This window comes from Equus przewalskii, chromosome 10 (genome assembly GCF_037783145.1).
Source record: "Equus przewalskii isolate Varuska chromosome 10, EquPr2, whole genome shotgun sequence".
NCBI classification, from domain to species: Eukaryota; Metazoa; Chordata; class Mammalia; order Perissodactyla; family Equidae; genus Equus; species Equus przewalskii.
The window spans coordinates 36,286,800-36,301,595 of NC_091840.1; the positions used below are offsets into that span (position 1 = coordinate 36,286,800).

The window sequence follows — 14,796 nt, forward strand, 5'->3', positions numbered from 1 at the left end:
GCACACAATCATGAGTTTCCTGTCCCTACTGCCTTTTTGTGCCCAACGTTAGCCTTCAAAATCCATTAAGTAGCTAAACTATTAAGAGGACCTAAAATCTCTCCATAAAAGTGGCCTGAGATAGTTCCTGAAAATGGCTCACTATTCACTTGACCCAGAAAACCCCACAAAATCATGCAAACCAAGAGGTTCAAATCTTTATGTCGACTTTAAGTACACCCACGAAACTGCCCAGGCCATCAAGGGTCTGCGTATCTGAAAAGCCGCTGAATCTCTGAACGTTGTCACTGCAGAAGCAATGCAGGCCATTCTGTCCTTACAGTGGCTCTCCTTTCAGCAGAGGAGCTGGGGCTCCCTCCCCACTGCTGAACGCTCCCCTGCTCAGAGTGGGACAAGCATGAGGTGGCTGGGTATGGACTGAAATGATAAACAGTGACTCTTCTACAAATGTGGAGGTTTATTTCAACAAAATGTGAAAAGAATACATTTGACTGAAGCTCCTTGCTCATCAGGGTATGTGTCCATCGACTTCTCAATGAGACAAGTGAAGGCTGCTTTGTGAACAAAGTAGACAGACAATATGGCAATCTCAGCTCAAGCAAGTCTTGGTCAATACATCATTTATACTCCTCCTGCCTCAGTAACCTTGCATGTGTAATGGGCTGTGGGAATATCAGATCACTCATGTTCTGTGGCTCTATCTGACTTCCCCACATGAAAAGTCCCTGTCCCGGGTAAGACCTAAAGTCAAGTGCGCCAGGGATAGGGGAGTAGGCATTACAGGGTTGTAGAGAGGAAATGTATTCATTTAATGTGTCATAATTTGGCAGAGGGGAGAAGTAAAATGAGTATAACCTGCCCTGCCTCTGAAGAAAGGCCAGGGCGAGCACAGGATAGGACAGGCCAACTGGGGAGGGAGTGCATGACTTCATTCCATAACCTGTAGGTGTGTGTAGTTTTATTTACTGCAGAAAAGTATAGAGGAATAATCGGTCAAAGAGGAATCCAATTCTTACTTACTGGGTAAGGAGATACCAGGAGCAACAGATGCTTCCTCCTGGACTGAATTGCTCCCCACCTTTCCCTGCCCTTCTTTGATGGTGCCAGACACCTGCAGCAGGGCAGCCTGGCTGGGCTCTGAGTTCCTGGGGGCAGCCAGCGATGAGGCAGCCACAGTGCCGATCTACACAGCTCCCGAAGAAAGGGGAGGTGCAGCTCTTTCTTGTGTGTGAACTATAGGGTTAAGGCTCAAAACTGTAGCTTGTACAAAAGTGTGCATACCACTGCTTTTAAAACGTCTTAGTGATTTCCTCCTTGGTCACCAGTGACAAATGCAATTAGCTGCACCGTAGGAACTGAATGCTCCACCAGCCCTGATCACCTGCCACTCTTGCTTTAGGAATACCAACAGGGGAATCAGTAAGCTCTTTCCTTGAATAAACTGGTTGTTGAAAATAAACAAACTCTTTCCACCACCCGTGAAGAGGCCCCCGCTGCTGGCCAGGAAAGGACCAGTGAGCCTGGAAGACAGCAGCACCATGACGGAGTTGTAGATAATCTTAAGGTCACGTGGAGTCTGTGTTCCCTGGGAGCCTCCCCACGCTGGAGAAGGCCAGTTTCTGGTGCCGAGAGCATAGATGTCACCAGGGTTCCTCTCAGCAGCTGTAGGGAGACCTGCTGCCCCTGTAGCCTGTGTACATTCCAGGAAGAGATAGGACCCGAAGGGAGTAGGAGTGTCAGCAACTGGGAGAGTTGCCTTGGAAATAGAGACGAGTGACTCGGTAGGCACTATTCCCCTTTGTAACTATCAAAGCTCCAGGCTTAATAGTAACAAATTTCTAAGTTCTAAAAAGAGAGACTATCTGGCCCACTCTCCCTGTGGGATCAATGACAGAAAAGGCAATTCCACCTGGTTCCTCCTCTGCCAACTCAGGCTGCAGCACTGCCTTGGGGCCCCTGGAGGAAGGCTCTCATGCTCTGGCTTTACAGCTCCCGCCAGGTGTAACAGGTAGTTGAGCAGTGACATGCAGGGTAGTGGCAGGTCAACCGTCTTTCTATTTGTTCCAAGAGAACTGAGCCCAAGGTCGAGGCCCCCAAAATCCACAACAGTGACTTAGTCTATTTGCTTTCTCTGCTTCTCGGATTATGGTTTTGCCCTCATCTTTGAGTTCCCATGGACCTTGCAGATTTCATGCTCTAATTTTTCTTCATAAACAGGTACCTTGGTGTGACTGGGCTGGGAACGATTCCTCTTCCAGCGCTTAGCATGTGCTGGGCTGAACGTGAGGGTAAAGAAACAACAGAACGAACCCGAGGCTTCTCCCTCTCCCCAGACCTGGTGCTGGGCCTATGGCCTCAGCCCCAGCCCTCCTCTGCTACCTGTGGCTGCAGGCTCATGGGGCCAGGAATGAGGGAAGGCTGGGACCAAGGAGTTGTCAGGACAGGAGGCGCAGCCCTGCTTTTGTGTAAGACCTCATGGTACGTGCTGTACCCTTCATTGCCTGTGCAGGGAGAGAGAACCTGCTGTCACAGCCAGGGTAATAAATACTGAATGGGACAGGTGTGACCAGAGGGCTGGAGTAGGGGCTTGTGACCCTGTATCCTAGGATGTCATGCATAACCTGAAAACATTCAAGGGGAAGCAAAATGCCTCTTTGATCCCAGTGCTGGGCCTCCTGTGCCTTCTCATGACAGTGGTTTCTGTTGTGAAAGGCAGCTCTAGCCCTTTTCTCCAGAGGCAGGGCAGGGATGGGCAGGAAGCTCTTCCTACGTCGAAGGGGAGTCCATCGTGGAGAGGATCCGTACAACTTCTGCTCTCTGAGTGGGTGAGATGTGCTGGGTCATATGGATGATCGAATCCATGGCAACCTCTGGATTGGCCTGTACCAGGCTGGAGAGGAAGATTTGGGATGGTGAAAAAAGAGCGGTGGCAGTATCTAGATCAGGGTAACTTGAGAACTGCCCAATCAACATGCTGACAGAGTCCCCTGCAGACACTTCAACCACCGCCTCACCTGACTTGTTTTCCTACATGAAAAATATCCCCAGCAGCAAGGCAGGCACAAGATGAACCTGAAACATTTTGCTATGTCAGAAAGTAAGGAAGTATTTCAAAAACAAAAAACAAAACCAGTGGGGGCATGTCACAAAGATAGTGGACCCAGCATGGAGGTGCTCACACCGGCTAAATCTGGGATATGTTGGGCATCAAAATAAGTCTAATAATGAATTACAAATCACTGAAATAGAAATTCATTAGTGTCCACCAATAATGAATATACAAATGAATGGAGGAGGAAAGAGGACCTGTGCTTACAGAACTGGAGTGGTGACTGGTGATTGTGGAGGGCGTGCTAGAGTTGGAAAGTTATCATTTCGCAACCTCACTGTAAAGACTGGCTCAGGCAAGAATCATCAATGGATGCCAAATCTAGGCAGAAATTCTAATAAGGCAGGATGTTTGCATGGCCTCAAACTATCTCCCCAGAGACTGCTTATCAGGCGAATCAGTAATTATACAGTGGAGAAATCAAGTAACACCTTGACCAGGTGAACAAAACTAACATCAGGAGGGGCAGATGACATTGTGGGTCTTCAGATGTGGTACTGTGAAGACCCCATCATCACATATGCTAATATTCTGCTGAGAATGTACAACCTGAATCTAATCATGAGGAAGCATCAAAGTCAAAATGAGCAATGTTCTACAAAAGGTGGGTTAGATAAAAAGTTTCCATGAATGCTAAATTTACTAAAATTGATCATTTTATTGTGGTTATGTAAGAGAATATCCCTATTAGCAAATGCACACTGAAGTATTTGGGGGTAAAGGGCCATGATATATATAACTTATCCTTAAGTGGTTGAGAAAAAGGAAAACATATATATACACACACACACAGAACAAACAAACACAAATAAGCAAATGGGGTGAAATGTGAGTAACACATACATCTGGGTACAGATTTGTTCTTTGTACCCTTTTTAGTTTTGCAACTTTTCTATAAGTGAAACGTTTCCATAAAATGTTTTTGAAAATGTCCCCAGCAGTCTCCACGACCCATCCTATGGAGAAGACTAAAGACTAGAACACAGCCGACTCTCGGCTGGGGGAGAGGAGGCAGTTTCCCAGAAACTACCTTGGATCGGCTTTCCTCTCAGAAAGGTTCATCCAGTTTGAGTACCTGCATTTGGAACTAACAGTTGGGCACAAAGCACTAAGCCTTTGTCCAGCAGAGATTATTAAGTGCCCCTGGGGACCAGGAGCTGAGGAGGAATGGGACTTCAGGGCTCGATTTTATCTGTGGGTCAATTACAGCATCTCAAACAAAGAGACCACAAAGATCATAAGGCCTCAGCATCCCACTATTTGTTCTTAAATCTTCCATTCCAAAGAAGTGAGCCCCACTTCTCCTACAGAGGAGCTCCCCCTGCGGGTCTCACCTGCGGATCTGCTTGAGGACATAGTCTCTGCTGATATATTTGATGTTTTCCTCTATTACTGAGCGAACACCATCTTCCTCTGTTAGCTGTTTCTCCAGCCACTCCACCAGATCCTTGTTATTGTCCCAAACGTAGGCCTGTGAACAGATGACTCCTGGTCAAACACCGATTATTCAATATCTGGAAAATTCACTCTAAAAGCTGCTCAATGCAAAAAAGTTGTTCACAATTCTGTTTGGAGGAGGAGGAGGAAATAGGCCTCAAGGCAGGAGCTGTCCTCTTCTCCCTTTCCTCCTTTCCATGCATATTCGAAGCGTCCAGTTGGGTCCTCCCTCCAGAGGCATCAGTGCTCACACTCTGACTCTGGTCCTGTCCCTCTATGTCCCTACTTATTCCACAAAGGCTAAGAGAATTTAATCACCAGACAGATTTGAAAGAAATAGTTAAAAGCCCAAACTGTGTAGTCAAGTGCTGATTGAGAGAGAAAGGTTGTTTATTAGGCGGTTTAAAAATGAAGTGTGTGCTTTCTGAGGAACTGAGACACAACAACTAAAATGTAAGCCTCTAGCCCCAGCCAGGCCTGGCAGATGAGCTGCCTGGCAGCGGAAGTCTCCTGAGAAGGAGCCACAGTCTCTCAACAAGGCACAGAGGGGGACTGACGTGAGGGAAGTCTTGCCGCTAGGGGAGAGCCACCGGGTCAGAAACCTACCCCCCATTTTACTTTCTATGAGAGTATTCCAAAGGGTCAAGACGTCTATAACCCTGAAAGTCTCAACAAACCACCTCTTGCCTCCTTTTTTTCAAGATCATTTAGCTGAGTATTTCCTGGGTAGTTGACTACATAATAATTCAGGAGTGTGTTAGAAACCTAATAGCCTTCTCCTTGCTCTCTTCTCTCATTTTCTTTACAAATCATTTAGGAATCGTTTTGTTAACGGTTTCCGGAAAACCAAGTACCACCATTAGGGCTCATTCATATTTATGTCATTTTGTTTGGGTAATTAAACACAAAGCTCGTCATTTAAAGGTGCACTATCCTTCTCTGTTATCACTAACGAAGTCAAAGTCAGAATGACAATGAGTTTGGTGCTGTAATTTAATAGGTGGGTGCGTTAGGGAGTCTCAGAGGCTTTGAGGCTTGAGATGTGGCTCAGGAAAACTGTACAGTGTAAGCAAAGGTGCCAAAGCCACAGCTGTGACTACAGGGCCAGCGAGGCACACAGGAAACATTTTCATCACATCCTTCAAGAGGCATCAGGCAGTAAGCAACTGGGCACTGCACTGTGTCATTGTTTTCTAACTTTCTATTTCGTGCCTTTAAAAATAATTGTTTCTGGGCAGGTCCAGTGGTGCAGCAGTTAAGTGCACGTGTTCTGCTTCGGTGGCCCAGGGTTCGCTGGTTCGGATCCTGGGTGTGGACATGGCACTGCTTGGCACGCCATGCTGTGGTAGGCATCCCACATATAAAGTAGAGGAAGATGGGCACGGATGTTAGCTCAGGGCCAGCAAAAAGAGGATTGGCAGCTGATGTTAGCTCAGGGCTGTTCTTCCTCCAAAAAATAAATAAATAATAACAAAAAAATAATAATTGTTTCTTTTTGTGTGTGTGAGAGGAAAACTCACCCTGAGCTAACACCTGTGCCAGTCTTCCTCTATCTTCTTTTTTGTATCTGGGATGCCTCCACAGCATGGCTGATGAGTGGAGCAGGTCAGCACCTGGGATCTGAACCTGTGACCCAGGACACCGAAGCAGAGCATGTGGAACTTTAACCACTTGGCCATGGGGCCAGCCCTCTTTTTAAAATTATTTTTTTTTGCTTGAGGAAGACTGTCCCTGAGCTAACATCTGTGCCAATCTTCCTCTATTTTGTATGTGGGATGCTGCCACAGCATGGCTTGATGAGCGGTGTGTAGGTCTGCACCCAGGATCTGAACTGGCAAACCCTGGGCCGCTGAAGCAGAGCACGCAAATTTAACCACTAAGCCACTGGGCTGGCCTCCTAATTGTTTCTTTTCTGACTTGTACTTCCCTATCTCTAACTTGGCTGGCAAGTTAGCTGTGACTGATTATTTATTATAGGTCATGCAACGGACTTCCACACTTCTAACAGTTCTTAAAGAGTCCTTCACAGTTGAAGGCTTAAGGAGCCCCAGGATTAAGGATCAGCAAATGTACCTTTTCTAGCTCTTTGTTCAGTTCTTTTACTGGCCCCAAAATTGCCCATCTCTGTAATTAGATAAAAAGATCAGCTCTCCTAGTTAGAGAAGTATGGCCAAGACAGTGCAAGCCTGAGTGAGCCTTCCCACCTCTCCATGCTTTGGTCAACAGACATCTCTGAGGCTAAATGGCAGGAAAGTGTTTTGTTCTGAAGAAGAGGAGGAGCCACATGAACCTCTACCAACAAGGGGGTAGGTGGTGATGCTGTCCACACAACGTGGTTGTCTTAGCTCTTGCATCCCAGCTCCTGCACACCCCACGTACAGATGGATACACCTGGACTCCTAACCACTGCCACCTGAACTCTGACGTTTCCATTTCCATCACTGGTCATTTAGACTTCTGCTCTATGGCTTGAAGACTTCTGAACATGCCCCTACTTAGGAAGATTCGAGGGTAGGAAAAAATAAAACAATGAATGCTTCCTGGGTTTCAGAATGGAAAAAAAAGTTAGATTTACCCAAGAAACCCAAAGCTTTTAGTTTAGGAGAATATTTAATACTCTTATTAATCATTTTTAATCCGTTTGCTTTTAATTAAGAAACAGCATGATGCTTTCCTATCAACATATGCCAGGGAGCAGATTAATTGTGGCTTAAGATAACTCTCCTTGATTGGTGTAATGTATTAGCTAACGAGATGCCTGCTTCTAATGATGCTCAAGACACTACACTTGAAAGCCAACTACCCTCTAGAGAAAACTCTTCTGCCTTCTCCTCCTGCAGCCACAGAATATGCTAGGTGTTTAAATTAAACGTTAAAAAATTTCCCAGACAGGATTAGAGCAACGCATTCCAAGTTTCAGAGTTGTTGCTCTACAGATTTGCCGGTCACTCAAAGGACAACTGGATGACAACCACCAAGCCCAACCCCAATAAAGTTCAGACCACAGCACGGAGGACATGAAGGCAAAGGGGTGCAAATCCTAGTCAACTGCATTTTTAGCAAGAATCAACGAACTTCAGCACTCACAGTGCCACAGGTTTTTCTCACTAGACCTGGGAGGGTTTAATACACTGCAGTGAGCTGACATCCTCCACCTAGGAAGAGCAAGGCTCCCTTCCGCTGGGTTAGCGTATAACAGTTCCTTGTCAAGACTCAGCATTCCAGCCGTTCAGAAGGAAGAGCCAACGCTATTCCCAGGAAAAAAAAGCCATTATCACTTCCCTCCTTAAAATTATGAAAAGGTAGCTGATTAATGTTCCAGTGTGGATTTTAAGTAAGTGTGAAATGCTGGGCTGTGAACCTCATGACAGGCCAGGGCCCATATGTCACTTGCCTGATGCTCATCCCAATCAGAACATTTTAGTATCAGTAAAGTAGTGATAATTAAACATCACAACAGTAGCCTTACAATAAGTTCAGCAGATACTTTCTCTCTCTCTGCATCACAGATAAGTATCTCTGACACTACTCAGCCTCACTAATTGTATGTAGTAATTAGTCTATCTTACAAAATCTAAATGACCTGTTTGGAAAGTTTCATTTCTAATGTATCAGATGGCGCTTAAGCCCTCCTCACTCAATGGTACAGGGAAGTGACCAGGACAGAGTCTGATGGATGTGAGCCCTGATTACCATGCCCTACAGATAACTCACCTTGTGAGCTGCCTTGAGATACCTCTAGCAATGTGATTTTTTTCTAAGGCTTTGGGGTACAGTAGCAAACAGCCATATGGGCTGGGGTGGCCCGCTGGACCCCCATCTCCTCAGAGCCACTCTAGCCTCAGCCCCAGGCCTACCCGGAGCCAAGCAATACTTTCCAGGTTCAGCCTCACCCTCTCCCTCCCTGGCCCTAAATCAGAAGTTTGGTGGATGAGACTTGTCCACAGGTAACTTGAGGCCAGGCTCTGGGGACAGTGGAAATCAAACGACCATACTGACGGTGCTTTTTCCTCTATCTTCCTCACAAGGGCCTCCAGTGACCACTCATCTCACTTGGAAATCCAGAATAAGAGTGAATGGGTAACTATAAGAGTGTATTCTGGCATCCTAGGTTGAGGATAAATTAGAGCAAGCCAAATCCAAGAATTTACTATGCTCATAGAACCAACACCCCTCCCGCCAAGACCATTAAGTTACACAGGTTTAACTCTCAGGCTCTGTTATGTTGTTATTTTTACCCTCTAATATGCTGTGCTGAGGCAGGAGGAGGAAACTGGCATACTTTGAGTGTCTGCTAAGTGCCAGACACCGTGCTCCATACTTTACTTATGTCATTTAAAACTCAACCCTGTGAAATAAATATCATCCCCATTTTTTTTTTTTTTTGAGGAATATCTGCTGCCAATCCTCCTCTTTTGTGCCTAGGAAGACTGGCCATGAGCTGACATTCGTGTCCATCTTCCTCTACTTTATATGTGGGATGCTTGCGACAGCATAGCTTGACAAGTGGTGCACAGGTCCGCACCTGGGATCTGAACTGGTGAACCCCAGGCTGCCGAAGTGGAATGTGCGAACTTAACTGCTGCACCACCGGGCCAGCCCAATATCATCCTCATTTCACACATCAGGAAATGGAGGCTTAAATACTATGTCCATGCCAGTAAATGGCAAAGCTGGGATCCAAAAAGTTTGTGAGATTTCAAAACCCATGTTCTTTTCATTGCTCCATACAGAATTCTAATCTCAATTTCTACTGCTGGGGCTTAGGAGAAAAAATTAGTCTGTTTGAAAAACCATACACCTCAAACTGTGGATCTAAGAATCAAGAGAGAAAACATGCCCATGAAATGACCCAGTTTAAACCTAAGTTCTTGTTATTTTTTTCAGGGAGCTGGAGTGATGCTTTTCTTCTGCCTGCAGTGAAACTATGAACTATAAACCCTGCTATTTCCTACAATAGGACTGTCTCAGGGGACTCAAACAGAATCCCATAACTCATGGTAACAGATTCCTCCAGGGGAAATAAAAGAATTACACTGCTCAGTTATATAACATCACTGTGTCTTCAAATTTTCTGTCCCAGAATCTCTTTTTTCAGGATTAAGATTAAAAAAACAAATTCTCTGGGAAAAAAGAACACACAGCACAGCTGATAGCTGCCTCTCACTGAACGTTTTTGCCTACAGTAACCACAATACGGAGTAGAGGGTCACTTCTTGGTGCAAAGCCAGGGTCTAGACTCAGCCAGCCTCTGTACTTGAGAGACACAGCACACAGTATCTAGCACTGCTTGAAGGACCAAAAACAGCGACGATCTTCAGACATTCCCAAACATACAGCAGATTCCTTGTCAGCCCTTCAGAGGTGGCACGGAGGGCTTTGAACACTGCAACACTTCCTTCTCTCAAGGGTGCTGCTGATTTTATCCTCCACCCCACACTAAACGAGGTCCTGCTGAGCCTGCAGAACATGGAAAGAGGTTTCAAAGCCACATCGTAGGATCACCCGCCCTCCCTTTCTCTCCTCGGCAGTCCTGCTGGACTAAAAGCTCAGGAGAATGCCACCTTTTATAGATGGGGGCAAGGGAAACAGCCTCAGTTCTTGGGCATAGTTGGTTCCCAATAACGCAGGCAGCCTCCTCCTGAGCTATGGGGCTGGGGTTGTCTTCCGCATTTGATTTCCAGCCAGGAGTCTGTGCACATACAGTCAACCGTTCTCTCCATTGATAAGACATGGCAATGACCTATTTCTCCAGACACACTGGCACCCCAGAGCAGGATGCTAAGGAGCAACTGAAGGGACTATCCACTCACTTCATGTTTGGAGGGAAGCTATTCCTTCTCCTCATCCTTGTGCCTACTGAGGCCCTGCAAGACCATTAGTGACTAATGTGGTAGGAAGGCAGTGCAGGCCTCTTCTGGCCACACAGACACACACACTCCATTTACCCTAGCCGGCCACTCTTAACTGGAGAACAACCTCTTATTTTACACTTGCGTGACTTTCAATGCCAACTTCCACTAGAACCTGCCAGTAGCCACTGACAGAATTGTCTCACTCAATTATGATGCCAAATACTGACCTTAACCTGAACCAAATGGTGCATAAGTCTATGCTCCCCAACTGCACACCTGAAATATTTATCCAACAGAGCTTTTCAGTCGTAAAGAAATGGGTAGACTTAACACAAAAGTGAATCTTAGAAGCATCCTGATTCACTGACTTTAAAATTGATGGTAAATCTTCGCGTTCCTTCCTGAGAACAGTCAGCAGAGACTTCAGGCAACAGTTCCCAGGAAGAGGCTAGAGTGCCTGCCATCCAGCCCTCCCTCAATACTCTAACCTAGTCACCAAATGTTTTTGATCACAGAGCCATCAGGAAAAGAGACAAATATATTTCCAGCACATACTATCAATATTCTGTAAGATGTATATATGACATATGTGATTTACTTTTAATCCATATACCAGCTACTAATAAAGGTTAATTTCTTTCTTTTTCTTAGGACAAATAAACAGAAATAAAAGTTCTAGCCTTTCTTTCCTATGCTTCTGTGGACTGTCTTGTGCAGCCCACAATTCCAGGGGCAAATGCTGGTGCTCATGTTGGTGTCTGGTTGTCCTGGCCTCAGACCCACCCCATCCTGAGCTCTGGGGCGACGGCACCAGGGACACCATCTCAGCGGGGTCACTGCTCCAAGGCATGTGCCATCTCTGTGAGATCACCTCAAGAAGATGCCAGATTCATAGTTCCCTGCAGGCAGGGTGGACACTTCCTTCCAGCTCAGATTTGAAATCAGATGATCTTTAGCTGTGGTTATAGCACCTACTGCCTAAATTACTATCACCTCCTATTAGGCTTTTTGCTCCTGCCTCCTTCACTTCCACCCTCCACACAATCTCCTGAGTGGTCTTTCTAACAATACAAATCAGAGCAGGTCACCCTGCTGCTAAGTTTCCACAGACCTCAGGACCAAGTCCAAACCCCTCAACACAGCTCCCACGGCCATGCACAATCCCAATCTCCGAGCCATCCGGAAATATCTGCTGTACCTTAGATGCACAACATTCTTGCTATCAGGCCTTGCAACATGCTGTTCCTTCTGCCTAGAACATTCCTCCCACAGCCCCTTCCAACCTTTTCCTCTGGTTCATTCCTACTTTGTTTTCAAGTCTCTGCTGAGACATCACTTCTAGAAGTCTTCCCAGACTCTCCTCCCCCTTCCCAAACAGTGGGTCAGGTGTCCTTTCTCTGTGCTCTATGACTTCCTGGGCTTGCCCTATTTAACATCAGCCTCACCATTGTATGTGTGACCTCTTGGTCAATCTCTCCCCCTCTAGATGGTGAGCTCTGTATGGACAGGAACAACGTGTGCCTCTGTCCCTGCCATGTCCCCAGGGCCTAATGCTGTGTCTGATATGTAGTAAGTATTAAAAAAAGTTTGCTGAATGAATGAGCTGCAAAAAATGCCCTACCACCTCTTCTAGTAAGCCATCATGACGTGCTACGGTGAGGGGAGGAAACAGGGCTTAGGCCTTATGCTTCCCTTCTACTCCTGCCCTTAGAGGCCTGGGGACTCTTGGACAACAAGCCTTGCAGTCCTCAAGTGGGGGTGAGGAGCACAGCATAAAGGCTCCTCTGAGGGCACCCACCTACCTTCACTGTCCCTTCCACTTCCACAAACCAGCGCCTTAACATGGCCTGGATCTGGCCATCAGTCAGCTCAGGGTTGGCATTGTGGATTTTCTTCTTGACCAGGTCCTCCAACAGGAGACGCCTCAGCCGCCAGTAGAAGAAGGTACGGGATGTTTTCCAATCCAGGATGTCCTACATACAGACAAGAATAAACTTAGTCACTCCCCAGCCCTAATCCCCACTTAGTGCCCAGTCCAGAGGGGACTCTACAGGCACAAAAACCCACTCTCCAGTAAGCCTCTCAGAGACTTGAGCTGGCTGCGAGCTCCCAGCCCCTGGAGATGTCTCCCCAGTTCAGAAAGCAGCCCCGACATTCTGCTGACCACAGCACTGTGCACAGGGCTGGGCCAGGCTAAGGCTAACCCCACCCATGGCTGAAATGTTCTGGGGAAGGGGCTGTGACTTCCCAGGTAACCAGAGAGTGAGCAATTGGATCTGAGCAGATGGCTAAAATACCTTGCATGCAGATCAAACAGTGCAGTGAATTAGTTGCTGCAGGAACCTTGACACTAGTAATCCCCACAGCCTGAGGACCACCTGGGCAGCTGTCCCCAATGGAGGCACATGTGACTCAGTTTCCCACCAGTAAAATGGAGCTTGCCTCCTGAGAAGTCCATGGTAACCTAAATCCTAAGTTGTTTTAGGATGATGATGGATATAGAAAAAGGGAAAAGTCTCTCCAAAAAAATTAAAAATGGTTTAAACAGCACAACGGTTCTAATCCAGCCCTAACAGCTCCCTGCTTGTGAGCCTGTGTGCACGAGACATACACTTGCTCACTTGAGGGTCTCTGACAAGTCAGGAGAAGTGGCAACCACTGTACTTACATTAATAATACCCTTCTCCTGCATCCGGCCTGGTGTGTCGTGCAAGTCAGCAAACTGCACAGCTACCTGATGGTAAATGGGAATCAGGAATTCCTCTCGCTCCTTCAACTTGTTCTCCAGCTCCTTCCGCTCAGCTGCACTTAGCTCTGGGGTGCCTGCAATTAAATAAACCTGCCTGTCACACCTGCCTTGTGGTGACCAGGAATCTCTCTGCCCAGAAGCAGCTCCCTCCCTCTGTGACCTCATTCTCCATTGTCTTCGCCACCTCTTTGCTGAGTAACTGGACTCCATGAGATGCCAGACCTGTCCTTACCTTGCCATGGGGAGCCAACGTGTCCTCCTCCTTTCCCTGTGGAGATCACAATTATGAAAGCAGCCACGGGAGTGAGTCCCTTTCCCCAGGCCTCTCCCTGAGCAGGTGCAAACAACCACCTGGGGCCTGTGTCTCTCATCATCTCACTGACTGACAGCCAGGCCTCGCCTTTCCCATGAAGGACACCATGACCATGCCCTGCTGACCAGCATCAGAGCGACTGGAGTATTCCGAGTGTGGACATCCCCTACACTTCTGAGCACAAACCAACAGCTCTTCTTTCCTCGTGTCCACACCAGTCACCCGCCCAACTTGATAAGGATCCAAATGACTCCTAAAGTTGTAAACTGCTTTAGTCCACAGATTCTAATCTCAGCTTTGGATACTCTTAACCTGAAACTAATAGAATCCAATCTAATTAGAGCCAGATCTGTGTGTCTTATGCCAGCTCAGTGGATTAGCCAGCCCCTAATCTCCTACCTGGGCAGCTTCTGCCAGAACCAACCCCTGACCACAGTGACAAAGACATTCTAGTTCTTGGGCTAAAAGAAAAGAAAGAGGAGAAAAGAAAAAGGCAGTTCACAAAGCCCATTTGGATTACTGAGCTTAGAAAGCACACAGTATCCTCACTCAACAGATAGGAGACTTTGAAATTCCTTATAACAAGGAGGACCACTTCTCCAACCCCAATCTACAGTGTCCCAGTACAGATGCTGCTACGTTGTGCTTTTTTTCCTAATTACTCTCAGAATGGAACTTGCAATTAATACTGAAAATTTAGCTGCCTGCCTAGTAAGGAGGAGTAAGTCTAAATGAAGGAGCAATAGGTGATAGCCCCTGGTGCTGGGGACAATCTGAAGTGCTTTGTCACCAAAGCTGACAAATAAATACATGACCACAGGTGATGGGATGCAGAAGAGAAAGGTCTATTTCAAGCATGTCTGTCTGGGAACAGGCCTTGCTTTTTATGTCACTATGAATCATATGCCATGAACAGTCTCGGGCTGCTGAGTGGGCCATAAGTATTATACATAAACACATGTTAATAGAACAGGGATGTAACTAGAGTATCTAGTTTCATTTTTATGAGGGTTTTGGACACCCAACTCCACCTCTTTTTTTATTTTTATTTTTTTAAACTCATAATTACTTTAAAACTGTTGAAGAATGCTGAAGGCCATCTTTTCTTGGGCTTTCACAAAGAGGGCAATCACTAACCTATTGCTTTAGGCCCCTGACACCTCAGCAGACTTCTTTCCAAACCAGGGAAATAGCATGGCAGCACTGGGCCTCACAGTGTGGGGTAAGATGAAGGCCCATTCACTCTAGTGTGGATCTGCTTGGACTTATGGGAGGAGGGCCGACTTGTCTCCTCTGAAATGAGATGTCTCAGTTATAACATCCTTGACAAGGA

The 14,796-nt window shown here is 46.6% G+C and overlaps 1 protein-coding gene across 17 annotated transcripts in view; it reads right to left on the reverse strand.

Moving 5' to 3' along the window:
* Positions 1–437: 437 nt before the first annotated feature.
* ACACA (acetyl-CoA carboxylase alpha) overlaps positions 438–14,796 on the reverse strand; it is a 280,736-nt gene continuing 266,377 nt past the window's right edge. For 14 of the 17 annotated variants that reach the window (XM_070562412.1, XM_070562410.1, XM_070562418.1 and 11 more), the window contains 4 exons: positions 13,070–13,224; positions 12,204–12,374; positions 4,444–4,580; positions 438–2,890 (listed from right to left, as the gene is read on the reverse strand). In XM_070562412.1, coding sequence (XP_070418513.1) covers positions 2,767–2,890; positions 4,444–4,580; positions 12,204–12,374; positions 13,070–13,224 — 587 coding nt within the window. In that variant the 3' untranslated portion in view covers positions 438–2,766. Of the gene's footprint in view, positions 2,891–4,443; positions 4,581–12,203; positions 12,375–13,069; positions 13,225–13,296; positions 13,419–14,796 lie in introns of those variants that run through there. The other 3 variants (XM_070562423.1, XM_070562424.1, XM_070562425.1) reach the window with 1 other exon arrangement.